Source organism: Adiantum capillus-veneris, chromosome 26 (genome assembly GCF_014529385.1).
Source record: "Adiantum capillus-veneris isolate H3 chromosome 26, ASM1452938v2, whole genome shotgun sequence".
In the NCBI taxonomy this organism is placed as follows: Eukaryota; Viridiplantae; Streptophyta; class Polypodiopsida; order Polypodiales; family Pteridaceae; genus Adiantum; species Adiantum capillus-veneris.
Window position 1 is genome coordinate 95372769 of NC_140956.1, and position 27697 is coordinate 95400465.

Genomic DNA, 27697 nt, shown 5'->3' on the forward strand with positions numbered 1-27697 from the left:
TCCGCCCGCAACAGCAACTGGTTCAATTTGACTACAAACTAGGCAACAGGTTCGAGTTGTTGTTGTTTCAGAGTGTTCAACTGCTGCAGGGCTGTCTGAGTGATATTGTGATTAGCAAAATTTTGTATTAATAAGGACTTAAGAGCCTCCCAATCACCTTTAATTGCTTCACTTTGCTGAACAAACCAAGTCGCTGCCACACCTTCGAACATAGTGCGTGCTTCTAGGGCTTTGCGAGTGTCTGGCCATTGGTGGTAACTGGCGACATTGTCGAAGTGGTCCAACCATGTTAGTACGTCTTCTGTGGGTAGCCCAGAAAAAGGTTTCGGCCGCACCTTTTGATCTGTGTGTCTCGTGCTTGTTGCACTGGCTGAAATGTATTGAAGTAGTGCTTGATTTGTGTGATTGATCTGGAGCAGGATCGATGCTAGATACAACTTGAAACATGTGGTCTAATGGAGCTGTGTGAGTGAACTCTGGGTGCATGGATGCGTCCTCGTAATGAGGCGATCCTGGTGCCAGCCCGGGGGATGCAGAGGCACTCATCTTGTGCGGCTAGTGCTGTTGTCTGTGAAGAGGAAAGACTGCTAAGTGTGAGATACAGGAGGTAAGAGACCAGGCGAGAAATTGCCCGTCAACTACACCAATGTGGAATGGCCAAGACACAACAGAAACACCTACGCTCAAATCTACTCAGCCTGTCTATTCCCTGCTCGTGGCCTTGTACATATAGTTGTTCTCCTCACAGGCCAAGAATGGCTAGGCGCTCATCTGTTACATAACGGCCTAACTGATCCGGTATCCTACAATATGTACATGACTAAAAGCTCTCTTAAAAGTATGTAGACTTCCAATGGGAGAGCAACCATTTGGTAGCTAGTCTTGGGTTCAGAGTGATTAAAAGGGATTTCTTTCAAATGAATACTTGAAAGAATATAGAAATCAATCAAAAGGGTTGACGTTTGGTTTGAAAGAGGTAAATCTTAAAGATGGACAAAGAGAGTACAATAACAGGGAAAATAAAAATAGAAAATGAAGTAATTAGTGTAGCTACTTAGGTAGAGCAATAGAAAATGAAGTAATTAGTCTAGCTACGTACTTAGGTAGAGCAATAGAATGTTCACAGAACATAGATATGGTGGCGAAGAAGAAGGCCATGGTGGACATGGAGGGGGACACTATCAAATGGGGGTAGTGGTTGCCTTCTCCTTCACCTAAAATGCCAAAAGTTCATAAAACTTGCATGTTTGTGGAGTGATCCTTCGCGTAAGTTGCCAAAAGTTCACAAAACTTGTGTGTTTGTGGAGTTGGTCATGTAGTGATCTTCCACAACACACAAGAAGGTACTCGGTGATGACTTATTTAGACCTTCAGAAAATTTTGATAAGATGTAATGTCGGGAGGAGACAACACTCAAGGAGGTGGAGGGCCTTGGCAAAGAAAATGGAGGAGGCTACAAAGGTGGTGGTGTACGTTTCTTCTGTTCTAGAGCAAAATTGAGTCATTGTGCCCTTTAATGTTTCCAGTTATTCTTAGCTTTTCAATTATAGTGTGATTAAAACAACATCTCTCACAAAGAACTTTCTAAGCCTTCATGAGTAGAATCCAAAAGTTCTCTGTGAAGCTTCATTTGTAATAATTTATAAGATGTAGAACGCGATAATTTGAATCGAAAAATGTTGCATAGAAGAGACATTGATTTGCAAAGACGTTCTGTTATGATGTATTTCATTACATTCATGAGCAGAGGATGATCGATCATCGAAGGGAGCTTAATGGATATGATAGGGAGCTTAAAGGATTATAGGAGTGAAGAGGAGACTACACAAACTTGAGAGTTATTGTTATTGTGGAGGATGTTATGACTTATCTTTCAAGGGTGGTCGATGTGGGGCAATAAAGAAGAAGCATTGGAAGGGGGGTGGGGGCTAACAGGGGTAGGATAACACGAGTCTGAGGTGATGGGTTCAAATCGACCCACTTCAAGAGAGGATGACTACCTAGAGAGTTCGCATTTGAGGAAGTAGAGAGTGTGGAAGTAAACGACGTAAGGGGGCGCGAGGAGCGTTTGGTTGACGATGCCCCAGCCGCGGACGCCGCGGAAGCTGCCCGTTCCGCCCAGGACGGCCACCTCGGCAGAGGAACCGTCGAGCATGGCCTCGAAGTGGATGGTGCCCTTGTACACGCCATCGTCGTAGCTGATGATCTCCGACTCGAAGCCAGCGTACTCGGTGGGCGACGCGTAGGCAATATTCATTGTGTAGCCGCGCGCAACCCCTAACGCCTTGGACGTGTTGGCCTGCGTCTCCGTCATGTTCAGCGAGAAAATGGTGGTGAAGCCCATCCCATTGCTGAAGCTAGCGTTCAGCGGCTGCAGCAGAATGCCCATGCTCGGATGCCCCCTCACCACCTGCACGTAATACGACAACTTCTTCTTCTTATACGGCTTCGGCGACGCGCCCTCCCCATTCTCCGCCACCAGCCCCGCCATCACCACCAGCGCCACTAGCAGCCACCCGCTAAGTACCCTTGCTCCCCCTCTCGTCGCCATTTGCTCTCCCCTCTGCCTCCAAACTAGCTCTAGGCTCTAAGTCTAGATAGCTTTGTCTACTCTCGCTCTTTAGCTGCTTGAAGTTGCAAACACGCTAGCTAGCTGCCTCCTGATCTGAGCTGCACATTTCTCTTTTATACTCTCTCTCTCTCTCTCTCTCTCTCTCACACACACACACACACCGCCGCAAGTCAAACTTTGCGCCACGTAGACTAGTTAACAAATTAGTCGTAAAGCCCTCATTGCAGGAGTCTCTCTCTCTCTCTCTCTCTCTCTCACACACACACACACACACACACACACACACACACACACACACACAGCAGACCTCAAAAATAGCGCACGCAGTACCGTTGGCTTTGCATATACGCTTTGGCCTCTCTCTCTCTCTCTCTCTCTCTCTCTCTCTCTCTCTCTCTCTCTCTCGGAACTGCTGCCTCGCTTGCACGTCCTCTTGCCCCGTGATCCGCTTCTGCATGTGACCAGCTCATTGGAGACCAAAGTCAAATTAGTGGATTAAATAATGGACGATCTTCAGACGAAAACTAAGCTTTCTTGGCCCTTGCAAAGTTTCACCCCATTATTATATTCAACACATGATACCAATAGATACAAACAATGAGATGCCCAACAAGGCTACCACCCAAAAAACTCTGTGCATTCCCCTTTTGGATGGAATCGAAAACTCATGGACTTCAAAGCTCCATTATAATATAGCTTGCCTTAAGTCAAAAGAAAAAAGAAAAAGAAAACATCACAACAAATAATCGTGAACGAAGGACATGTTTTGTTAAATTGATAGTTTTGTCAATTTGACCGGTGATGTAGATAATTACATGTATGAAATATTGGAACCTTCCATTTGTGCTCAAAAAGGGCAAGAAATCAAATTATGCAAGTTGAAATATAGCATTGTACAGATTGAAACAAGAACCACCAATCTTGCAGTATTAGAAGATTCATGCATGCATATCTAATTTCTCATGATTTTTGCAATAGTCATATATAGTACTTTGATGCATTGTCTATCAACATTCCTCATATGGATGATTTTCCAATCATGAGTCTAAATTATTGAGTACCTCATACCCATATCCATTACAAGACCCATGAATTGTAGTCTCAATCAAAGTACATGCCAAACCCTAAGTGCCACGCACGGGCAATTACTTGACATTAGAAAGTGAATGGGATATAAGAGTGCTTCTTTATTTGGCAGTAGGAAATTCTTAAGGCTTAAGGAAAGTTTATCCATGCATTTATTGCTGCCACAATACAATTTTGTGAAGACAAGAATGCAAAGGCCAACAAGTGATCAAAGGGTGGAAAGGTAAAGAGTGCAAAGCTGGAGCCAACTCTACTAAAGGTTTGTCCGCTACATAAATAGTGAGTAAAGCACTAGAAAAAAAGTTTCAAGGTATCCTTAGTTGTGACCAAATTGTACCCCCTAATCGGAACACATAAGATCCAAATTGGGATCCTATTCTACACATTTACTGTCTTTATATATACATAAGAGTTCTTGACAAGCTGTAAATGCTCCACATTAGCTATGCTTGAAATATAGAGTCTGCGAAGCTATTATATCAAGTGTTGGTCTTCATGGTGGTGTGGTTGAGTTAACAAAGGATAAAAAGACATCAAAAACTACAAAAGATCGTCCCAATAAATTATGTATGGGTGGTAGTAAAATGATGCATTTTTTTTGAACTATTTTCCCTTTCAAAGTACCAACAAGTTTAGTTATGGAAAAGGTTGTGTGTGACATAACCATCGGCAGAAGGAACAAATTAGCTCTTTGTAATGTACCCAATATTTTTTCAACAAAAACTATTTCATTTACTTTGCAAAAATGTTTAAGATTCGCATTTTGTCAAATCATAGAGCATTCCAACGAAACGATTGGATCGTAAATTGGACTCTGGAACTATTACGTATGGCTCTTATTCACTTGAAAACAATAGGTTGATATGGGAAACTTAATCCTCAAGACTCTATCTACAGATAAGAGTCGGCCGTTAAGAAAGAAGGAGTAATTTTAGAAGAGAAGGAGTAGGAGGAGTACTTTTAGCTGGAAAGACAATATTTTTAGAAAGAAAGAGGAGCTGTAAGTAAAGTTTAGAGCTTCTTTTCTTGGAAGCCAAGCTTCTTTTAGAATTAGAGACTCGAAATCGCGCATCAACATACGTGTCCGTAAAAAATAAAAATAAAAAATTAATTATATATAAATTTTACGTAATAATAACAACTACGAACGTGCACAAACTTATCTCTCTTTGTTTTTTGTTATTCTTAGAATTTGATTTTGGCCTTGAGAGCCTATATAAAGATCCCTCTCCCTTCACTTTCAAAAGGACACATAGAAGTTCTCAGAAGCAGAAGCTCTCTTGCCTTGATGGCAGAGTTACCTTCTCCCCCTCAAGCTCTTACCCTCAATCCATCTCCATCTCCAACTCCTTCTCTACCATCATCGTGCTACTTCTCAAATTCTTGAGTTCTCTTTCTCACTTCCTCCCTCTTCTCTCTTGTGATATGACGGCCCCGAAGCGAGTGACTCAAAGATTGAAGGACGCTCATGCCGCTTCACCTTCAAGAAAGGTGCAAAAGAAGGCATCAACTACTCCAAACGTAGCTCAAATGGAGGTATCGACTACGAAAGAAGTCGAACCCGTTCAACCTCAACCACGAGAGGTAGTCGAACGTGTTGCTAATCCGATAAGATAAATTTATAATTTTGCATCATTATACATGATGACCAGTAAGTCAGGCCTATGATTTCTCTTGAGCTGTGCAAAAAACGTGATTATATCATAAGAAACAAGCATAGGATTTCATAGAATAGTTATTTTTTTAATATTGATGGTTATTGTTTGATAAACTGTCTCTGTTTGATATTAGAAGTTAGCTAATCATGTTTGAGAAATCACTTAAAGCTGAGGTTATCAGCTTTCTTTTTGTCTCTTGCGCTTAGCAAGATACTTTACGGTTAGTGACTCGAAAAGTTTGTGCATTTCGCGGTTAGCGAACAAGCAAATCCTTTGCAAAGGCTTTATTGGTTAGACAGAGAAAGTCCGCACATAGCGAAAAACTCTTAAGCATAATGGAAAGATTCGTTTTTGTTAAATTATAGGATTATTTTTATTATATCATGTTTGAGAAAGAATTGTTTTGGTGATGTTTAAAGGGCTGGATGAAAGAACATGTGCTTGGAATTAATAAAAAACCACTGTTTGTATATGTAAAACAACGTGATAGTAATTAGAAAACAAGAAGAATGGGTGAGTGTGGTGTGGAAAGTGGGAGACTAGTATCCTAGTGGATCTACATCTATGGACGAGTGGACCCAATTAGTTGGGTACTTTTCACAAGATTTCTAGTTAGTTTAAACTTAGTCTTATATCATATTTATGGTTTATGGATGGCAACCGTGCCTCTTAAACGTGGGAAAAAAGACATTGTTTGTGGATTATAAATATGTCAATGGGCTTTCATCTTTATGTTAGGAAATAGCTTTCATTAGAATCCTTGATTTATCAACCTGGCTATGGTGTATGACCCTTATAACCACAAACATGATGGATAGAGAACTTCCTCTCTTCTGTTGCTCGTATCTCTACTTTGTGGAAACGGAGAAGGGTGTCGTCAACAAAACTTGAGAATAAAGGAAGGCCATCTATCAAGTCACCCCAATCTTCTTGGGGTTGGGGGCCTCACAATTGGTATCAAAGCCTAGGTTAAAAAGATTTAATTGGCTACTTCAAGATTTAAAAAGAAGTATGGATAAAAGCTATGGATGATTATTTCTCGGCTGCAAAAACCGCACCTGCAAACCAAGCAATGCTAGGGATGTTTTGCCTCTCCGGTTAAGCAAAGTTATGGTGGAAACAACATTGTTGCGACATGGGAGTATTGGGGAACTCACAGAGTTGGACAGAGATTAAACAAGCAGTAAAAGAAATATACTTACCTCGTGCCCATGAAGCATTGAAGATGAATGATTCTTTAGCTTGAAATAATACAACTTATCCTTGGAAGAGTATTACTCAAAGTTTGTAAGGCTTAGGCGTTATGCTCCACCAATGACCATAAAGCAGCAGATAGCTTGTTTCTGTCAAGGTTTAAGAGAACTAATCATCTCGCGATTAGAATCCATGAAACCTATTACTATGCAAGATGCTTTACAACGAGCTAAGCTCTTAATGAAGGAGCAAGGGATTAGAAGGAGAGTTGAACAAAATCAAAGTTTTAATGGTGCTAGACATCTATTAAGGCTTCCCAATAATAATGAATCACAAAGAGCTTATGTTGCTAATGCTCAAAATCCTTCATGCTTGGATGTTCGATGATTTAAATGCAGAGAGTTGGGACATTATCAAAATAAATATCCACTTCTGACTAATAGACCAACAACACCAATTGAAAGAGATCAAAGACACCGTCCTTTTGGACATAACAATGGACGAGGTGGTGGACAAGGTAGAGGGTGAGGAAGAGCAGCCAGAGCCTTTGGAAGAGGTCAATGTAGAAATGCCCATACACTTGCAGTAGTAGGAGAGCCCGCCCTTGATGAAGAAGAAGAGAGAGCAACAATTTATGCAGCTATTGACAATCCTGGAGCTAAAAGACAATTTGGTGTTATTTAAACACCAGCCACCCATCAAGGTAAACCTTTTAACCTCCTCATTGATTGTGGGAGTACGCATTCTTTTCTATCCCCGAAATGCTTGCGAAAGTTGAACCTGAATAAAAAACAAGCTAAACCCATGACAATAGAATTGGCTAATGGAAAAACCGTGGTATCACGATATTGAGTGGGAAAGCTTAACTTTGAACTAGGAGGACATGCAACTTCAGCTTTCTTTAGAACCCTACCATTTGGGATGTATGATGGAATTCTTGGGATGGATTGGCTATTTAGGAATCATGTTAGCATCCAATGTGGCCTAGGTAGTTTGAGCTTTAGAGATAGTCATGCTAAGCAAGTCGAAGTATAGGGAAAGAATGGGATTCCAAAGATTCAATTAATTAAAGCCAACTGTCTACTCAAAGGTATGAGGGTTGGACAACAAATATTTGCGGTCAAGCTGAACAAGATCGATCCAAAATCAAGCGTTATAAAACCCCCTTGGATTCATGAATATTCAGATTTCTTTCCTGAAGATGTCACCTCTCTTCCTTCAAATCAAGAGCTTGATCATGAGATAGAGATTCTTCCAAGAAGTGAGACAATGTCAAAGAGACCTTATCAAATGGTGCTACCAGAGGCCATTGAATTGAAGGAACAACTTTGTTAACTTATAGAACAGGGATTTATTAGACCGAGTAAATCAAGTTGGGACCCTCCAGTACTCTTTCAAAACTTAGAAAGATGGGACTCTACAACTCTGCGAGAACCGTGCATTGATTATAGAGGACTGAACCAGGTACAGTTAAGAACAACTATCCTATCCCACGAATCAATGAATTGTTGGACAGGCTACATGGCTCCAAGGTCTTCTTAAAGATAGATCTAAGATCTAGTTATTATCAAACCAGAACAAAGGAATCATATATTCCAAAGACAGCTTTCAACAACCGATATGGACATTTTGAGTTTATAGTAATGTCATTTGGTCTAACTAATGCTCCGGCTACATTCTGTAGATTGATACAAGATATTTTTAGACCGTACCTAGATGACTTTGTTCTTGTCTTCTTTGATGATATTCTAATCTACTCAAAGGATGAAGAAGAACATGAAGGCCACTTGAGAAAGGTGTTGGATATTCTTCGAGAACACAAGCTATATGTAGAGATGAGCAAGTGTTCATTTTTCACTCCAAGGTGTAATGTACCCAACATTTTTCAATAAAAGTAATTCATTTACTTTGTAAACATTTGAGGTTTGCATTTTATTAAGTCAAAGAGCATTCTAATGGAACGATAGGATAAAAAATCGGACTTTAGAACTATTAATTATGACCCTTATTCACTTGAAAACAATAAGGTTGATGGGAAACTGAAACCTCAAGATTGTATCTAGAGATAAGAGTTGACTCTTGGGAAAGAAGGAGCAATTTTAGAAAAGGAGGAGTATTTTTAGGAAAGAAAGAGCAGAGAGTTAAGTTTAGAGTTCTTGTCTTGCAGCCCAAGATTCTTCTAAAATTGAAGAACTTATCCCTCTATTCTTAGCTGGCCTTGAGAGCCTATATAAAGACCTCTCTCCTCTCACTTTCAGGGGCCAGACCACACACTCTCAAAAGCAGACGCTCTCTTGCTTTGACGTCGGAGTTACCTTCTCTCCCTCGAGCCCTTATCTTCAAGCCATCTCCATCTCCAAGTCTTTCTCTACCATCCTCGTGTTGCCCTTGGAATTCTGGAGTTCTCTTCTCTCTTTCCCTCTTCTCTATATCAATACGATGGCCACGAAGCGATTTACTCGAAGCTCAAAGGATGCTCATGTCACTCCACCTCCAAGGAAGGTGCAAAAAAAGATATCATCTACTCCAAACGTTGCTGAAGAGGATGTATTGGTCATGAAAGAAGTTGAAGCCGTCCAACTTCAAACACGAGAGGTAATCAAACATGTCGCTGATTCGATAAGATGAATTTATAATTCTGCATTGCTATTCATGATGACTTGGGAAGCTAAGCATAGGGAACCCCTTAAACTATCTGAGAAACGTGATTCTATTACAAGAAACAAGCATATGTTTTTATAAATTAGTGAAAGAACTGTTTGATAAGTTGTCACTGTTTGTTGAATTGTTATTGCTTAATAAATTGTTATTGTTTGATAAGTGGATTCTGATTGATATGAAGAATTGGTTTACCATGTTTGAAGAATCATTTAAAGAGAAGAATTGTTGAAAGAATATCTTTTGTTCCTCGCGGGTAGTGAGATGATTCCGCGATTAGCGGAGATTAGGCTGAAGTTATCGGCTCTCTTTTGTTCCTCGCGGTTAGCGGGATGCCTCACGGGTAGCAGGATGCCTGGGGGTTAGCAAGATGCCTCGTGGGTAGTGGGAAGCCTGGCGGTTAGCAAGATGCCTCGCGGGTAGCGGGATGCCTCGCGGTTAGAGAGATGGGAAGGTTGCGCAATTCGCGGTTAGCGAATAAATCCTTTGCAAAGGATCTGTTGGTTAGACAGAGAAAGTCCGCGGGTAGCAGCAACTCATGAGAAATTGGAAAAGTTATTTTTGTTAAATAATAGGGTTGTCTTCATTAGGCCTTGTTTGAATTGTTTTGGTATTGTTTGAAGGGCTGTATAAAAGAACCTATGTTTGGAGTTAATTGAGGAACATTGCTTGTATATGTTAAACAATGTGGTAAAAAGTGTGAGTGTGGGGTGGAAAGCGAGGGCTGGCTCAGGTTGCCAGTCAAGGATGGGTGCTGTCGATTAGTTAAGAAAGTCTCCACTCCCTCTTATTAAGAGAAGTGAAATTAGAGACTTATTGTGCCAAGAGTTGAGATGGCCCAAATCTACATGACACAAGATTAATCTTTAGTTTAGACTAAGTATCATATTTATGGTTTATGGATGGCAGCCGTGCCTCTTAAATGTGGAGAAAAAGGCGTTATTTATGGATTCTAAATATGTCAATAGGATTTCATCTTTATGTTAGGAAACAACTTTATTAGAATCCTAGATTTATTGACCTGGCTTGTGGCGTATGACCCTTATAACCACGTAAATGATGGATAGAGGACTTCCTCTCTTCTGTTGCTCGTATCTCTACTTTGTGGAAATAGAGTAGGGTGTTGTCAATGGAAAAGGAGAATAAAGAAAGGCCATCTATCAAGTCACCCCAATCTTCTCGGGGTTGGGAACCTCACACAAGGACTAATTATTTGGGATTTATTCTTTCGCATGAAGGAATCTCAGTGGACCTTGCTAAAGGTCAAGACATTGTTGAATGGCCTCAGCCATCAAATGCAAGTGAGCTTAGAGGATTCTTGGGAATCACAGGATGGTATAGAATCTTTATAAAGGATTATGCAGTGATTGCTTTCACCCTTGATCGGCCTTCTAAGAAAAGGAGTGAAAATAAGCTGGGAACCACTACACCAAGAAATGTTTGACCAACTTAAGCGGTATTTGACTACAACATTGTGCCTAAAGCTACCAGCTTTCAATCAGGCCTTTGAAGTCATCACTGATGTTAGTGAAATAGCAATTGGAGAAGTATTAGTTCAAGAAGGCAGACCAATAGCTTTCACCTCGCGTAAGCTTAAGATTCATGAAAAGAACTACCCCACCCATGACCTCAAACTATTGGCAGTCATTCACGCTCTAAAGCTGTGAAGACACTACTTGTTGGGAAGAAAGTTTTGACTCATAACCAACCATAAGAGCTCAAAGTGGATTTTCATCCAAGCAACCTTAAAGGTGATGGGTAGAAATTTTGCAAGAGGTCAACTTTGACATTATCTATCGTCCTGGAAAAGAAAACATGGTTGCAGATTCACTCAGTTGAAAACACTTTTTGAGCCTCATATCTATACCCAACAATCCAATCATTGAAAAGATTAAGGAAGCTGCATCATCTAATCCAGAGTACCAAAGGCAGCTTAACCTTGTTCGATCTGGGGATTCAAAGAATATACCTTCAATGTTACACTTCTCACATGATGGACCTTGTCTCTGTTATAGAGATAGGTTATGTGTACCAAAGGATCCTAACTTTAAGAAGTCTATCTTATTTGAGGCCCATGATAGCCCTACTTCAAGACACCTAGGGTATGCGAAGACTCTCAATGCCTACGAAAAAGTTTCAGTTGGACTGGGCAAAAGGCAGATGTACTCTATGTTCGCCAATGCTTGACATGTCAAAGGATTAAAGCTGAGAGAGTTAAACTTCTTGGTAAACTTCAACCATTATATATTCCCCAAATAAAGTGGGAGTGTATAAGTATGGACTTTGTTATTGGATTACCTATGGTACAAGGAGGATATAATTCACTTATGGTAGTTGTTGACCCACTCATGAAGGTTGCACATCTCATTCTGGTCAAGACAACCTTTACCGCCTCCAATATTGCACGACTATTTGTTAAAGATATTTTCAGATTGCATGGATTGCTCAAACGGATCGTAAGTGATCGAAATGTGAAGTTCAATTCAAACTTTTGGACCTCACTCTTCAAGGAAATTGGAACAGAATTAAACTTTAGTACCGCATATCATCGACATGCAGGAGGTAGTTTTGTAGTTTAATTCCCAATAAATAGTGAACACCAAGAGCGACTCATGTTCTTTGAATCCAAGTGTCTTTGCAATTTCATTGAGGAAAAGACCTTGATAAACTTTCATCACCATTGCATGCAAAGTGAGTAATTGGAAGTTGATAGCTTCTTCCAACACCATCTCCTCTATCATCTAATATTCATCCTTGGCGGAACTAGGCTCTTGCAATAGAACAAGTGCCATGGATGCTTTTATTGAGACATTGATTTTTCTTGACATATTTATTTTCCTCCTCCACAATGGTTACATGCTCCTTTTTTCTCACCTTTTCTTTTAATTTTCTCTTGTCTGTTCCCTCGAGCACAAGCAATGTAAGCACCATGTCCCAATCTATGAATTGGGTTCCTATACACCCCACACCCAAGTCTATGAGTTCATCCTCACCCTTTGCCTTGTAATAACATTCAGTGAGTCCTTTGACGAGCCTTAAAATACAAAAGAAAAAGTTCTTGTCCACCCCATAGAGGTGTTTGAAGAAATCCATCGGGAACCACACCATGTCAGATCCCTCAAACACAATTTCATATTCAATCGTGTCCATCTCTGTGTAGTTAAGAAAGCTTTGGAAGGGCTCTGCGTGTAAGTTGACTGTGGCCTACATGTTGATTGTGTCCTCAAAAACACTCATCATTTCATGTACTCAATCTGCAAGGCCAACCTTTTTGAATTGTGCAAGGAGTGCATCACACCATGTTGCCATGTGGAAGTATGTAAGGAAAATGCCAAGAGAGCTTAAAGCTACGGGTTTTTGAATGTGAGCAGAGAACTTTCAAAACTTAAAAAGCGCCTTATATACCCAAAATCACTTTAAGAGATTTCAAAAGAACCCATAAAATTAACTAAAAATTATAGATTAAAAGAACACACATGACAAACGAACACAAGACACCGAGTCTAAAGGCATTGGCAGTCGTAATCAATCAAGCTGAAGATTTCGATCAAATCCTGTCAAAAAATAAAATGCTCTAGAACAACTCGAAAATAAATAATTATGCTCAAAGATGATATTTTAAAGATGAGAGCAAACTTTACATTAGTTACAAGCTTTTACAACAATACATCATGGGAACACACTATCCTCACAAAGAAAGATTTTTCTTTTCTAAACCAGAAAACATTGTCATTGACAACAAAGAGGTACAACTTGGGCAATGTATATCTTAGATTGAGATACATTCAAAAATGATAGAGGTGCCATTTTTTATTCTCAGAGTTATTATGCACCATCATCATAGAAACATATTTACTAGTCAACAGTTTCTCGAGCAGTAACATCACAGTCGAGTGCCTCCAATCTCCCAATGTTTGCTTCCACCTTTGTTAGGGGAAGACTATTGATAGGATTTTCTTTGCAATATGGTACCTAAACACCAATTTCTCTCAAATTACACACAACTTAATGTTATCTCCCTGGTGATTGACCACCTTAGTCTCCCATCCAATTGCAAGAAGCTTTTCATTGCACAATCTCCTTTGCAAATCCATATTTTTGGTATCCTATGGACACACTGCAATCAAAAGATATACAAAAACAAATGAGGAAACATAAACCATGTTATCGTTGCTTTGTGGGACCCACAGATGTGCTGTATGCACATCCACTCCATTCTCCTTTTGGTTGCTACTATCAATGTACTGTTTGAGTAGGCTATTCCAAACTCTTCAGCAGCTTGGTGAATGAATGGCAGATAGATTACCATACCCATTTTCCCTAGGAGTAACATATGACTTAGTATGGCTATAAAAAAAGATTTCGCATGAGGCAAGCTCAGAGGATAGACAACCAACATATCTTAAATTTCCAAGTTCCATATGGATCGCTTCAAAGGTCCCTACGAAGGATTCTATTGGCTGCCACTCTATAAAATTAGATGGAAAATGTTTGCAAGAATGAACAAGCAACACCGTATCATGCACACATTGGAAGCAACGTATGAGGTGAAAATAGAAAATAGACCATCCTAAAAAAATTATAGAGAAGTGGAATTATAGTTCGTAGGAAATTGTGGTTGAGTCAATGTTGTCCCTAACGTCAATTGTGAAGCTATATACACATGTTGCACCTTTTCTAGCCGTCTTGGGTTTTCTTGGAGTCCATGACTCTTCTCTTCTAATGGTGTTCTTGAGAAGCTATGTATCTCCTTGAGACCTCATGTGAAACTCTTGAGCTATTGGGGATAAAGGCCATTAGACCAATACCATAACATACTAACTACTCACACTAACTTTAATCTCATCTTTGTCATTGATAGTATAGAATAATAAGGAGCTCATACATAATGTAGGAAGAAGCTCCACCAAAACCTCTCTCTCTCTCTCTAGTGCAGCCTGACCTAATAGACAACAGTACACTCTTTTGATCATAACTTCTTCATCCGAACTCCGTTTTGGGTGATCTATAGCCTCAATCGAAGAACACATTTCATGATGCCCTCTATGCATTGATGTAAAGAAATTAATTTTCAGAATTGTGGAAATGCATTTCTGTAGCAGCATTTTTGAAGTGAATAGGTTTAGAAAAGTTGACTCTCATCTCTTATTTTACATACAATGTCTTCCAGCACTCGCAAGGGTTCTTCTTCTCTAGCAAGGTCCATAATTATTGTGGAAAATGATTCAAAATCTCCTAAGTGTGGAGATAGCAACACAACCACTCAACCAACAACATCGGAAACTATGATCATGGCATACTTGGTATTGTTGCAAGAGACCGTAAAACAAATAAGGCGAAGACTTACGGTTATAATGGAGAATGGCAAGCTAAGGGTACTTGTGTTTGAGAATGAGAGTCTCAAGAGGACACTTAAGATGCAAACAACACGTTTGATGCAACTTGAAGAGGAAGTCAAGGAATGTAAATGCTCTCTCGTGGACCTGAATACTTTGAAGGAGCGCATGCGGCAAAGTAGAGCATGACCATGTATTGAAAGATGAGAAATTTGACACCATGAGTCGGGATGTATGCGACATGAAAAATGTATGCACAAACAAGTCTTGGGCTGATGTATGTGGTAACAATGTGGTTCCCAATTCCTCACTCATGCAAGCTATGGCTCAAACAAAGAATGTTGAGAATGTGGATGTGGAAGAGTTGAAGGAACGAGAGCGACGTTCCAAGAACAATTCACGAAGAGAAGTTAGAGATGTCTCCTTCTCTTTCCATTTTTATCAAACATTTCTTCAAAACCCACTTTGGCATGTCCGGAGTTATGGTATGTGGAGCACATAGAGTGGGTAAGCAAGGAGCTCCTCACTCGGGAGAATAGTGTTGGGAGGCATCGTAGAAACGACGTAATTGCAACCCACACAAAATTATCAAATCCGTGGATCGACAACCTGCCTAGGGCATGGAAGCACGAGCATCAAATGAATAAAAATAGAGGATTCAAGAGAATACCTCACCAATGCAAGTAGAGATTAGCTGTGGCAAGACTAACTCTAATCATTCTCTAATCACTAATCTATCAACTCCTACACACATAAAGTCCACCGAAGTCCGACTTGCCAATCTTATGGAGTCACAAGAACACAGTCAACACAAGCATCCATGATCAAAGCGCACACTAATTGCATTGAAGTTGGCTTTCCCAATCATCACATGCCAGCCAAGTTACTCTAATCACATCACACACAAGTGGCATTGAGCTCAAGGCCCTTAAACCTTCACACACTTAAGCACACAATCATGCACAAAATCTAATGACATGACCAAGAGTGCACACACACTACACTAATCAAGAGAATTAGAGAAGTATTCAACTAATTGAATACTTAGGGAAGAAGAGAGTTAAGATCAAAGAAAAGAGTACCTACCTCTCTCAAATCTAGAATAATGAGAGTGTAATACTACTTCATGACATAATGAAATGTAGAGAAGATAGGACTAATGAGTAAAATAGGAACTAGATTAATCAATCTTCTCTAATTACAATGGATTAGTACTAGCCTCTTAAGCGTGGGCATTAAGCTCAAGGCTAGTCCATCCATAGAGTGAACACGAGAGAGAGAGAGAGAGAGAGAGAGAGAGAGAGAGAGAGAGAGAGAGATCTCAAAAGTGCATCCTCAAGAGTGAAGCCTCCTTGCATAAAGGCTTTCACCACAATCCCTTCTACTATGGGTTTAAGTTTGAGCCCTCTACCTAGCATATACAACTTTGGAACTCCCAATGAGCCCAAGACTTATACAAAAGTGAGTTAAAAATATTATGCACAACCATCGCATATCTCCCGCTTGATGCATAACCGGTGTATCCTATGTTAGCCGCTTCTAACATTCCCCCCTTCCTAATTTAGCACACGTCCTCGTCTGTTGGTGAAGCAAAACACGATGACATGGTAGAAAGCAAGTCCATGGAAGAAATATTGAGCTACAAAATATAAGAACAAGTAATGAGCATCAAAGGCCAACAAGGAAAAAAACATGAAGTACAATGAACAATCATGCAAAGTGAATTTTTTTCTTCTAAAAGATGGGTGAATCATAGTAAAAAACTAGACAACATAAAGCAAAAAAACACTCAACTCTCATGAAGATTAAACCACTTGAAATTTCAGTTTTATGCATGAAACATAAGCAATCAATTAAGACCCTAGGCTAATGCAATTTCAAAACCTACTAGCTTAAAAACTATGTGACCAATCTTAATAAATCATTCAAGTCTATCATGTTTACGGGCTATTAAAAAGCTCCTAATCTATTAGTACAATGTCACAACTTTTTGAAGCTCATGGAAGTTTTGTTTTTGTCATTCATAGGAAAAAGTAAATCACAACACAAGGCTACCACCCCAAGGCAAGTCTAGGTGCGACTCTTGGCTCCTTGAACACTCAAGAAGGTGTTCCAAAAGCCTACTAACCTACCATGGCAACGGCTAACCCTTGTTGGGCATCGGTTTAGGAACTTGACCAAGCGAGCCAAGGTGATTCCCCTCACCTGCCAAGTGCCAATAAGGCACTAGGCCTCACAAAGACACAACATAACATAGAAATTTTCTTTTCACGTGTATAGTAGCATTTTTGCTACTTTTTCCTGACACTTTTTTGCTTCACTATTTCATTTTTTAGCACTTTTTTGTTTCTTCCAATATGAGATGCTAATGGCAATTGGACTAAAGGACTAAATTTTAATCATAGCCCTAGGTCATGTTAAAAATGAATGGAGTATTGAGACTATCACTAAGAGTCTAGGAATAATGAAAAATGAACCTACATTAACCTAAGGTCAAGCCCAATTACCTATGATTAGCACACATAAAACCTAATTTTTTGATGAGCTAGTATTCACAAAGCAAAGTGTTGAAACGTTAGTATGCTTAGCTTTTGAACATGAAAGAACCATAGCTTAGAAGCAAAAGTTACTTAAGCCAAGGATAGAGAATGAAGAGATGAACAAAAGAGCAAAATCATGGAAGGATTACACCTATTCATGCTCTTTTAAGCATCCTTGAGCAAGCATCCCCTTTGTAGAGAAGTCTCTTGATCCTTTTTATTTACAATCCAAGCTTTTCGAACTTATGTGTAAACAATCTCAAAAGGCCTTTTATTGAAAGCCACACAGAAAACACACAAAAAACATTAATGATAACCTAAGGTTAGGGACTTGCATACCCAAATTTACCAAAGGGAAAAAACCCAAGGGAAAAAAGTACCTTTGGCTATGCACCTCATTGATAGCAAATTTATGCATACACCATCAACAATGAGAGATAAAATGCTTCTAAATAAGCAATTTTTGCAATTTTTACAATCTCTCTTGCATGATTCAAAAGTTGATTAATTTCTAGCTCAAATGAAAGTGAAGATTAAAGAAAGCCGTGAGCTAGAAATAATGAAACTTTTGAATGAATTTGAAGCGGCTCTCGATAGCAAAATTTTACATTTTTAAAGCTTTCCAAATTTTACGTTTTTAGAGCAATCTATGAGCTATGAGCTAGAGATGACTTCAAATTTAAAGGAATGAAAGTGAATGGTTCTCAATAGCCAAGTTTTGTACTTGAAAGCTCTCAAAAAAGTTGGGTAAACACTAGCTCAAAATGAAAAAAATTAACTTTTGACCAAGCTATGAGCTAGCATATATACAACTCTTAATCCAAACAACTGGAATGGCTCTAAATAGCGAAGTTTTGCAATATTTTGCAATGATGACCCCTTATTGGATCAATGAAAGTTTTTGTTGCTCGTAATCCTTCAAAAACAACTCAATTGTTAGTGCCCAAGATTTTTGCATACGTATTAAGCACTAGAATGAAAAAGCAATTCCAAGCCCAAACTTTAGTGATCTCTTTTTGCTATCAAGAAGCTCATTTTTAGTGCTTTCCAAATTTTTTTGATTCGATTTACGTACTAAAATGTACAAGAAGACCAAGTCCAAGCACAAGATGTCTCGATCAAGTATGTACGTATCATCAATGTAACTCTCAAATGAAGCTCGCATGCTTGCCAAAAAGATTTGGTCACGTAGTGTAGTGAAAATACCAATGAAATCGAGCACCAAACCATGCACGAGCCCAAATTTTTTGTGGAAGAAGAGTTCATTTATGCATGAAAATGATTATACAAGCATAGCATGCACTCATTGAAGCCCGCTGTAGCATACTTATCAAAGAAGAGAAAAAGATTATGATGATCTTTTGATTTTTGACTTCTCTCAAGTGGTTATGAATTGACTAGCATCTAATCATTTTGATGAATCATTATAATTAACGTACCATTTATTTCTCAACTCATGATGTAATAGGCAAATGAGAATGATGGTCATTTTTTGGTGTATTTGAAACAAAAAACTTGTGTCCACAACATCACATTTTAAAATGCAATCTAAGAATATTCCAGACCTCTTGAAAAAGTGCAATGAGCTTTGAAGGGTGGGAACTCCCTCTTGTTATGAGAGTTTTGATGTTTGCTTTTACTCTGCAGCGAGCTTCGAGCTTTCAGCTAAGGGTATGCAGATGTGAGTGGCATGGTGTGTAGCCCGCAGGCGCCCCGCAAAGTCAGGATGAATCCCCTGAGGCGGGCCACAAAAGTTGTGTTTTATTTTTTATTTTTTATTTTTCAATAGTCTGATTCGGCCAGCAGAGGCTGCAGGGCAAGTGGGCTACGGATGCAAAGAAAAGGTGTGTGTGTGTGTGTGTGTGTGTGTGTGTGTGTGTATTGTGGTAGCATAAAATCAGGCAAGTGTGTGTGTGGGGTCTCTTGACGATGTCGCGACTTACAAGCGAGCTCGTTGGACAAATGATCAAGCGCGCACGTCTATGTGTATGAGACTTGCAGTGTTTTCGTTAAGTGAAGCTGGAGTAGTCACTAGCACCAGTGGTTTGATGGCGGGCAGTGGGTTGAAAAGCATGCATGCGAGAGGAATCAAGATCCAAGGTAGAAGTCGGGGTCCGTGCCACATGGAGCCAAGGTGAATGCAAGCGGCCCCAAGTGTGTTGGAAGGGCTACCAAAAACAGGGATCTTAATTTTGTGCGTGTGTGTGTGTGGGGGGGTAAATGTTGAGCACGATGCAACTGTATCGCCAGATCACGCCACAATTTTGGCGAGAATGGGTTGGTGTGTTGGTGTGTGAGAGAGAGCCGGGTCAACGCGGATCAGGCTAGAACGTAGTGGTGGCCATTGGGTGGGTGGACTTTGCTCCTCAAAAGTCCAAATTGTGTGTTCAGCAGGCAGCACAAAGCATGGCAAGAGGTGTGTGTGTGTGTGTGTCTTCAGCTTGCTGGAAAAGCAGCCCCGATTGGCATTGTGTGTGTGTGTGAGAGAGATTTGCTAGTGCCAAATCTGGCCAGCTGAGCATGCCATAGAGTCGTCAGCAAGCATTGATTTTTTCATTTTTTTAAAAAAAAAGGAAAAAAATAATCTATTAAGGGCTTGTTTCCATAGTCAACAAGAGAAGAACATGAAGTATGTGTTTATGAGGTGTTCCTTCAAAGAGCCATAAATGGCACCATGCCAATGCTACATACTTGTCTAGCAATTACTGATGTTCATGCAATAAAAATTGAAGTGTCAAACATAAGTGAGTTTCCTTGATCAGAAACATGTTTGATGCACCAAGGCATCCCACAGTTCGACTTGAATTCAATCAATCTTAAACTCTAGCCCATCTTGGTTTCTCATGACATGCAAACATGATGATTTTCATTAGTGCACATGCGTGGTGTAAGATTTTGAAAAAATTGATCAATATATCATCCACTAATCAAATAAACCTTCATCACAAGTATGCTCATTCAATCAAGCATACAAATCAAACCATGCACATTTGAGAATTGGTCAATATTATACACCTTATCTCGCAAACCTCATTCATTTTGCTTCAATTCGATGCATCTTCTTGAAGACATGTATTGGAAACCCAAATGTGCATAAAAACAATTCAAAATTGAGATGTTGGAAGATGCAAACATGCTTGATGAATACACTAATTTCCTCATTAACCCAGATCCAATTTGTAATCAAATCTTCCATTGACCATTTTTCCCCTCTCAAATCCTTCAAATCCAATCGAATTTGTCATTTTGGTTTGTGAGGCTACACATGCTTGATTTTGGCATTGGAAAATGTACATATCATTGTAATTCTTATTAAATCAAATAGACATACACGACAATGGTATTACATAATATCATCCCCAATTGCATATCAATTGAGTCATCAACGATGCACACACCAATCTTTTGTTAGTCTACTAATCATCACAATTGGTGACCGAGACCAATCATTCATCCCTAATTTGGATATCAAATGCCATTGAGTAGACACACACACCCAAATTTAGACCAAAATTGTATGTAAAAAAATATCAATTGCACATTACAATGCTCAAATTGCAAACTCAATCAAGCATAATTGAATGCATGCATGCTCAATTTCTAAAAAATTAGCACTATTTTGACACAATCAAGCAATGTACAACTCAAAAATTAAGCACAAAAGTTCAAATTTGGCTCAATTGGTAATGCATTTAGGCTTATACCTAATGATTGCACACATTTTTCATGCACATTTCACAATCAAAAAATTATTTAGGTGCCCCAATTAACCATGAATCATTGAAAGTCAAGTGGTCTTGGATGGGCACACACACTCAATTTTTGCCCAATGGTTCGACATTTAGGCTTATCCAATGATTGAATTAACCTAACATATGCATCAATTACATGATTTCATACTCATATACCATCAATTCCATCACTACACACTCAAGATTAGGTGCACACACACTTGAATTTTTTGATAAATGTTTTTCCCCTCTTTGGTGCATTACACACACAATGATTTTTATGCACACAAATGAATTCTTGATGAGAATTAAGCATTATTCTGATACACACAAGGTTCATTAGTCAAAATTTGACCATCAATTTTATTCCAAGTGAATCAAATTAGGTGCAAAGTGTAGGTCAATTGAGTTACACACCTAATTTTAGCAAATAATTAGCAACATTGAACCACATTAATCAATCAAGAATTGACATGAGCAAGTGAGTGCATTTACATCATAATCACACTCCAAGCTATTCCTTTGCTCCACGCAAAGACCCATCATTGCACACACAAGTGTGTGCACCATCAAATCGGCTCCAAAAGTGACCATTGTAGGCCAAAAATCAAACACCCAAATCATCAGATTAGACATAAATTAGCACAATTAACTTGATTAGAGTGATGATTACACCTTTAAAAAGGGGATTTAACATACATTACACTTCAATGTTAGCGGTTAGGTTAGCAAAGCTAGCAAAAAATTAGTAAAATTAGCATGAAATTAGTACAATTAGCATGGAAATGAAGCGAAATTAGCAAGGGTTAGATGAAATTAGTGAAAGTGGAGGTTTGGGGTATTCATAACTCAAAATTAGCTTCAATTACTTGCACAACATCATCAAATCAAGCCAAACTTGAGTTACACACACTAAAAAACCAATGAAATTAGTAGTGAAATTTTTCTATTTTAAATATCCTATACTCACTAGCTTAGGTTATCGATCCCCGGGAACGGCGTCAAATGTTGGGAGGCATTGTAGCAACGACCTAATTGCAACCCACACAAAATTATCAGATCCGTGGACTAGGGCATGGAAGCAGGAGCATCGAATTAATAGAAATAGAGGATTCAAGAGAATAGCCATGGCAAGACTAACTCTAATCATTCTCTAATCACTAATCTATCAACTTCTACACACATCAAGTCCAACGAAGTCTGACTTTCCAATCTTATGGAGTCACAAAAACACACTCAACACAAGCATCCATGATCAAAGCACACACTAATTGCATTGAAGTTGGCTTTCCATTTGATATGCCGTACATTTCACAGGAGTTGGAGGAAGTTCACTTGTATGTTCGTACTTCAATGGATGAGAAAGAACTGGATCACTATGGAAAGTTACTTTTACACATATGTATAGCACGGGTATAATCATTGCCAATGGTGTATCTTTATGGAGTAGAACCAATGGATTTACATGTAGAAAACATAATGGGGATAGTGTGATTGACTATATGCTACTCTCCGAAGCCATCATGTGTCGCATAAAGAGTTTTATATTTGGTGAATGGACTCTCGAATCAAACCATCGGACCTTATGTATTGAACTTGCATGTGGAGAAGCAACTAAGCAAGATATTCTCAGCCAAAGGGAAGATAAGTTATCACTATGTATGGATTTCAAACGGGCACCAATGTACATTGAAATGGTTGAGCAAAAGTTATGGATGACAAAGCTTCAATACAACGCACCTTTGGAAACTAAATGGTAAGCTTTCAAGAAAGTCATTTGTTCTTGTGCCGAAGAATGCTTTGCCATAAAGCATCTCCATGGTATCAACAAAGATAGACACAAAAGGTGGTTTGATAAAGACTCTGTCAAGATGCTTGAAAGTCTTTGATAAATCTTGATGCAACTATGGACAAAGACAATTATCAAAGTCATTTGCATACACACAAGACATTGATTCAAAATAAGAGAAGAAGATGGGAAGTAAATGAATAACTCTTTTAAGTCCAAGAAAAGGCATGTGCATGTGGAAGTTTTTGGAGAAACTTGAGGGGCAAGCGGGTTGAGAATTTTGGTAACTTGAGTCTTGTGGATATGTACACACATTGTAGGCAATTATATGAGCAACCAAATGCTAAAAAAATACCATTTTATGGTTCACTTTCATGTATGCCCTCTTTTTTGACTATTAAGGATTGATGCGGTGGGCTTGAAAAGTTGGCCACTCGCGTAAAGCAAGAGATCTTCAAGGTATCAAGCCGGAGATGATCAATTGGACGGGAGATTTTACCCATGAGTGGATGTAAGATATGTTCAACCTTGCACTTCAACATGGTATGCCTTATGGTTGGAGTACTAATTGGGTTAAACCTTTGCATAAAGGAGGGCATGTAAAGAATGTAAAAAACTACCGGACTATAATGATTGGGTCTCTTATGGAAAAGTTGTTTGGGTGCATAATGGAGATGAAATTGAGTGATTGGGCTGAAGAGAATGACAAGCGTGAATAAGAAAAAGCGGGTTTTTGTTGATGCAATAGCACCATTGATCATCTTGTCACTCTTTGTGTTCTCATGGAGGAAAGTCGGTTTGGAAGGCAAGCGATTGTATTGTTGTTTTGTGGACTTTAAGAAAGCCTTTGATATGATTCCACATAACAATTTGTGGAGAAGGATGGAAGGACTCCAAGTTCCAAGTGAGTTTATGCTTGTGGTTTCTTGAATCTATGAGAAAGTGATGTGTTAATTGCAAATGGAAAGAGGAATTTCAAAAAGAATTGTAAGCACTTTTGGGGTTAAACAAGGATGTTCGTTGTCACCAACTCTCTTTGGTCTATGCATCAATCAATTGGAACAAATGGTACTTGGCTTTATGCAAGAAGGTAGTATTGAAGAGGTCACTATTTGCAATGCGGTAATCATGCTTTTTTTGTATGCAGATGATGTAGTACTTCTAGCACACACTTTAAAAGATGCACAAATTTAGCTTATGGTTGTCCTTGAGAGCTTTTGCTTACATAGAGGACTGATTGTGAATGAATCCAAAAGAAAGGTTATGCTTGTGAAAACCAACCACAAGGAGAAGCCATGTATTGTGTACAACAATGAGACACTTGAAGCTATTGAGAGCTTTAAGTACCTTGGCCTTAAGGTTCTATCCAATCACAAGTGGCATGAATGTACTATGCGTTGTTTGGAAGCGGAAAAGAGAGCATATTATGCATTTGAGAATATGTGTATTGCGGGAAACATCAAGTGTTGGGTTCTCAAGAAGTACCTTTTTGATGCATTGGTGACACCGGTTCTTCTTTATGGAGTTGAAGTGTGGGACGAGAGCATCTCAAAGTCACTTGGAAAGGGTTTGAGAATGTACAAAATCATTTTCTTATAAACTTTATCCAAGTTAAGACACAAACATCATATATGCTTCTACTTCTTGAGTCATGATCTACATAAAGAAGTGGTTTGGGCGATGGGATGCATTACACATTCTACATGATGCTTCAATTGACTCCCAAGTGAATGAAGCTTTTCTACAACACCAATGTATTATGGCTTGGGAGAAATCCCATCACGCTTCATACATTACACCACCCATATTGCCCCCAACTTTAAAACAATGTTCTTCGTCGAAAGAGGAAATTGGACTCACACTTACATGCTTGAGCCTATCCCCTTGTTGGCGATACACACTATTGCAACCATTTGGATTAGCTCCCAGTCCCTTCAATGCGAGACAGTGTGTTGGGGCAATGGAGAAGAGTCAAATCAACTGTGCACATTATGCTCACTACAAGTTCGAGAGTTTGAGTACCACACACTACTAGAGTGCTCAGCTTTTGCTCACATCCAAACTTGCTTCTCTCACATTTTCAGCCATGAATTAGACCTACACACTTTCCTCTCCCAACCACAGTGTGGTCTCTCCATCGTGACTCTCACCACCACAATTTTGGAGCATGGAGAGTCACTCATCAGCCATACACATAGTACATCACACGTAACTTTGGTGCCATAGGTCATATTTGACCTCCAAGGACGATAATAAAATCTATCTATCTATCTCTCTCTCTCTTCTCTTGAAACCCTAATCTCTCAGCCCTTGCATCCCTTCCAAATTGTGCACTTCTCTACAATTGGTAGTGGAGTTGGAGTGATTCCCTTGCATCATTGCAACATCGTGGCGGAGAATGCGATGAAGCTGCAAAACTTCGAGTTCTGTTTTACAACAAAAATATGATCGAGTAAAAGGAAATTTTGAACTTGGTATTTGTTTCCCTTACAAAGACTGTTGTGGTTTATAACTTTCCAATTCAACGTCTTTTTAAATTTTGCACCGATTTTGTGTATGTTTGATAGAGTGCCTATAGGTTGTGGATGGACAGATATATATTTTTTTAACAATTTTTTTTTGACTTGTAAAAATAGTCCATTTCATGCCCAATTACCCCAAATCCTGACCCTTTTTTTGTGATCTATAACTTTGTAGAAGGAAGTTTTTGCAATTTTTATACTGTTTGAGAGATATCGATTGACATGCTACATGGTGTTCTGGAAATTGCAAATGCTTTTGTGAAGAGTTTTTGGAAGTGAGATGTTGATTGCATACTTTATTTTGATTAGTTTGGGGATTTTGAGAATACAATATAAATTTATGCGTGGCTTTGTGAAGAAAACATATACATTTAGATTATGTTTATTGAGTGTTCTATGATTGATAGTGCATCTTCCAGTTTTTCACTTGCTTGATCATGGTCTCATGGATACTACCTATCTACGCATGTGTGGAGCCATCTTGGCTAGTACGGTAGTCCCAACCATTTTTTAGACTTGGTTTGGAGGATAGTCATTCATGAGACTGACTATAGTCGTGTCATTGCTCAGCCTTTTTTGAGGGCCGTGCATGAGGTTGTTTGAAGACAAACATTGGGGTCGGGGTTACCTAGTGCAAGGTGGATTAGGTCGCTGAAGGTTCCCTTATCGTGGCCTCACCATATTATGGGACATGTATGGTAGTGGACATAAGTACTCGACATATGTGTGCATGATCTTATTGCATTGAGAGATTATGCTGTGATTCTTAACTCTTTTTGTTGGGATATTAGTACATACTTCTTATTCTGATGATTTGACATTTAGGATTTGAGATTCTATTACTTGTACAAGGGAATTTTTTCCAAAATTTTCCATGTATTTCATGGCTGCGATTGCTTGAATATCTCTTTATCTTGCCATTCATTCTCTTGGGCTTCTATTGGATTTGTTGATTGATATTTTATTCAATCTACAACTAAAACTCCACCAAACTTTTTTTCAAGATTATTTCTGAAACATCTCTTTATCTTGCCATTCATTCTCTTGGGCTTCTATTGGATTTGTTGATTGATCTTTTACTCAATCTACAACTAAAACTCTGCCAAAATTTTGTCAGGATTATTCTTGCCATTTAGTGGCATTATAGATTATTCTTCTTTAGATAGTGCTTTGCTTAACATTGAAAAGTTTGATGGAAATAACTTTTCTTATTGGAAGAAGCAAGTCATGAATATCTTGGTTCAAAAGAAGTAGGTTAAGATCATGAAGTTTCAAGGTGGAAAACCCGAGAACATGGACGCGAAAGAATGAGAAGAGCTAGATGAGATAGCTAAGTCTACCATTTAGTTGTCACTATCTAAAGATGTGTACTACAATGTCAAAAATGTTGAAGGAGGTGCTTATGCATTGTGGAAATATTTGTACAATCTTTATGATCAAATTAGTGCTGCATCACAAGTCTATTAGCGAAAGAAAAATATGGACTCTCCATGGGCCTTGTAAGAATCCCTAATTTCAAGGGATTAAATCTTAAACTGTTGGCACTTTAGGAGACATCCAAACCCACTAGTAGGCTATCTGGTGGTTTTGGAATCTCATAAATGCATGAATTACTGGCCAAACTTGAAATCTAACTTTTGAGAGCTGAAATACAAATTTCGTTTTGTATTGCAATTTGGAAAAACGTCCTCAAATTTATGATATTATATGAACCGAGGTGGAGGGATGCCATTGGTTGAGAACAATAAAAAATTCCAAAAATTGTATATTGGAGGCTTATTTCTTTTGAAAAATTGGACTACTGTCCTCTGAACGCTGGTGGTAACAGCTCAAATAACGAGCAGTGGGTGGCGGTGAATTATGATGGGCGCTTGAATAGGGAGGGCACACTTGAATAGGGAGGCCAGCTGTTGAAAACAGCACGCTTATGGCAGTCAAGATGGGACAGCAGGGCACGTGGCCATTTCTAATTGGGCCACAAAGAGCTTTGAAGCGGCGCACCCTCTATTGGTAGTTAATGGTACACGTTCACCTATCAGCCCATGCCTGAGTAAGTCGAGGGCTAGGTGCTGAAAAAGAGCACGCTGGCGGCAGGGATGGTGGGTAGCAATCCATGTGGCCACTTTCCATTGGGGCATGGAAAGTTTTTGTAGGCGCATCTCTTTTGGTAGTTAAGGTGCATGTCTTCGGCAGTTAAGGCTGCGCATACTACTCAGTCACCCACGATTCATAGCTTTGTGATAGGCCTCCTCATTCCATGCGGTTGCAAATAAGCTTTTGACGTGTGGCCAAGGCTGAACTGGCACGATTAAATTGTACTTTGCAACCATTCGACCCTTATTTGAAAATCTCCTCTCTTCCCTCCTCTTAAATGTTACCACCGAGATTCAAATCTTTGTGTTAAGAAAAAACCACGTTTGTACATGAAAGAGACCATCTTAGCCCTGACATTGGTGGGTTTGACCTGAAGAAACCACTAGAGGGAGGAGACAAGTCATGACACACCTACACATCTCTAGGCCATAGGTGATATCCCAACTCTCTCCTCATTGGCTAGTTTTTAATCACCCCTTAATCAAAAGGGCCCAAGAAGAGTCCATTTTTTTCCTAA

At 39.2% G+C, this 27697-nt stretch overlaps 2 protein-coding genes across 3 annotated transcripts; one reads left to right on the top strand and one right to left on the bottom strand.

The window, feature by feature from the left end:
• The first annotated feature begins 1373 nt into the window (after positions 1 to 1373).
• LOC147423848 (uncharacterized) lies at positions 1374 to 20371 on the top strand. 2 transcript variants are annotated; one of them, XM_086501569.1, is made up of 3 exons: positions 1374 to 1461; positions 8769 to 9105; positions 18692 to 20371. In XM_086501569.1, exons 1-3 carry the CDS (start codon positions 1394 to 1396, stop codon positions 18743 to 18745), a joined length of 459 nt encoding a protein of 152 aa, XP_086357695.1. In that variant the 5' UTR covers positions 1374 to 1393; the 3' UTR covers positions 18746 to 20371. The 2 variants fall into 2 exon arrangements, with proteins under 2 accessions (XP_086357695.1, XP_086357696.1); XM_086501570.1 differs by having other exon boundaries at positions 1404 to 1469.
• On the bottom strand, positions 1387 to 2657 carry LOC147423849 (uncharacterized). The gene has a single exon (XM_086501568.1). It carries the CDS (start codon positions 2549 to 2551, stop codon positions 1997 to 1999), a length of 555 nt encoding a protein of 184 aa, XP_086357694.1. The 5' UTR covers positions 2552 to 2657; the 3' UTR covers positions 1387 to 1996.
• Positions 20372 to 27697: the final 7326 nt, after the last annotated feature.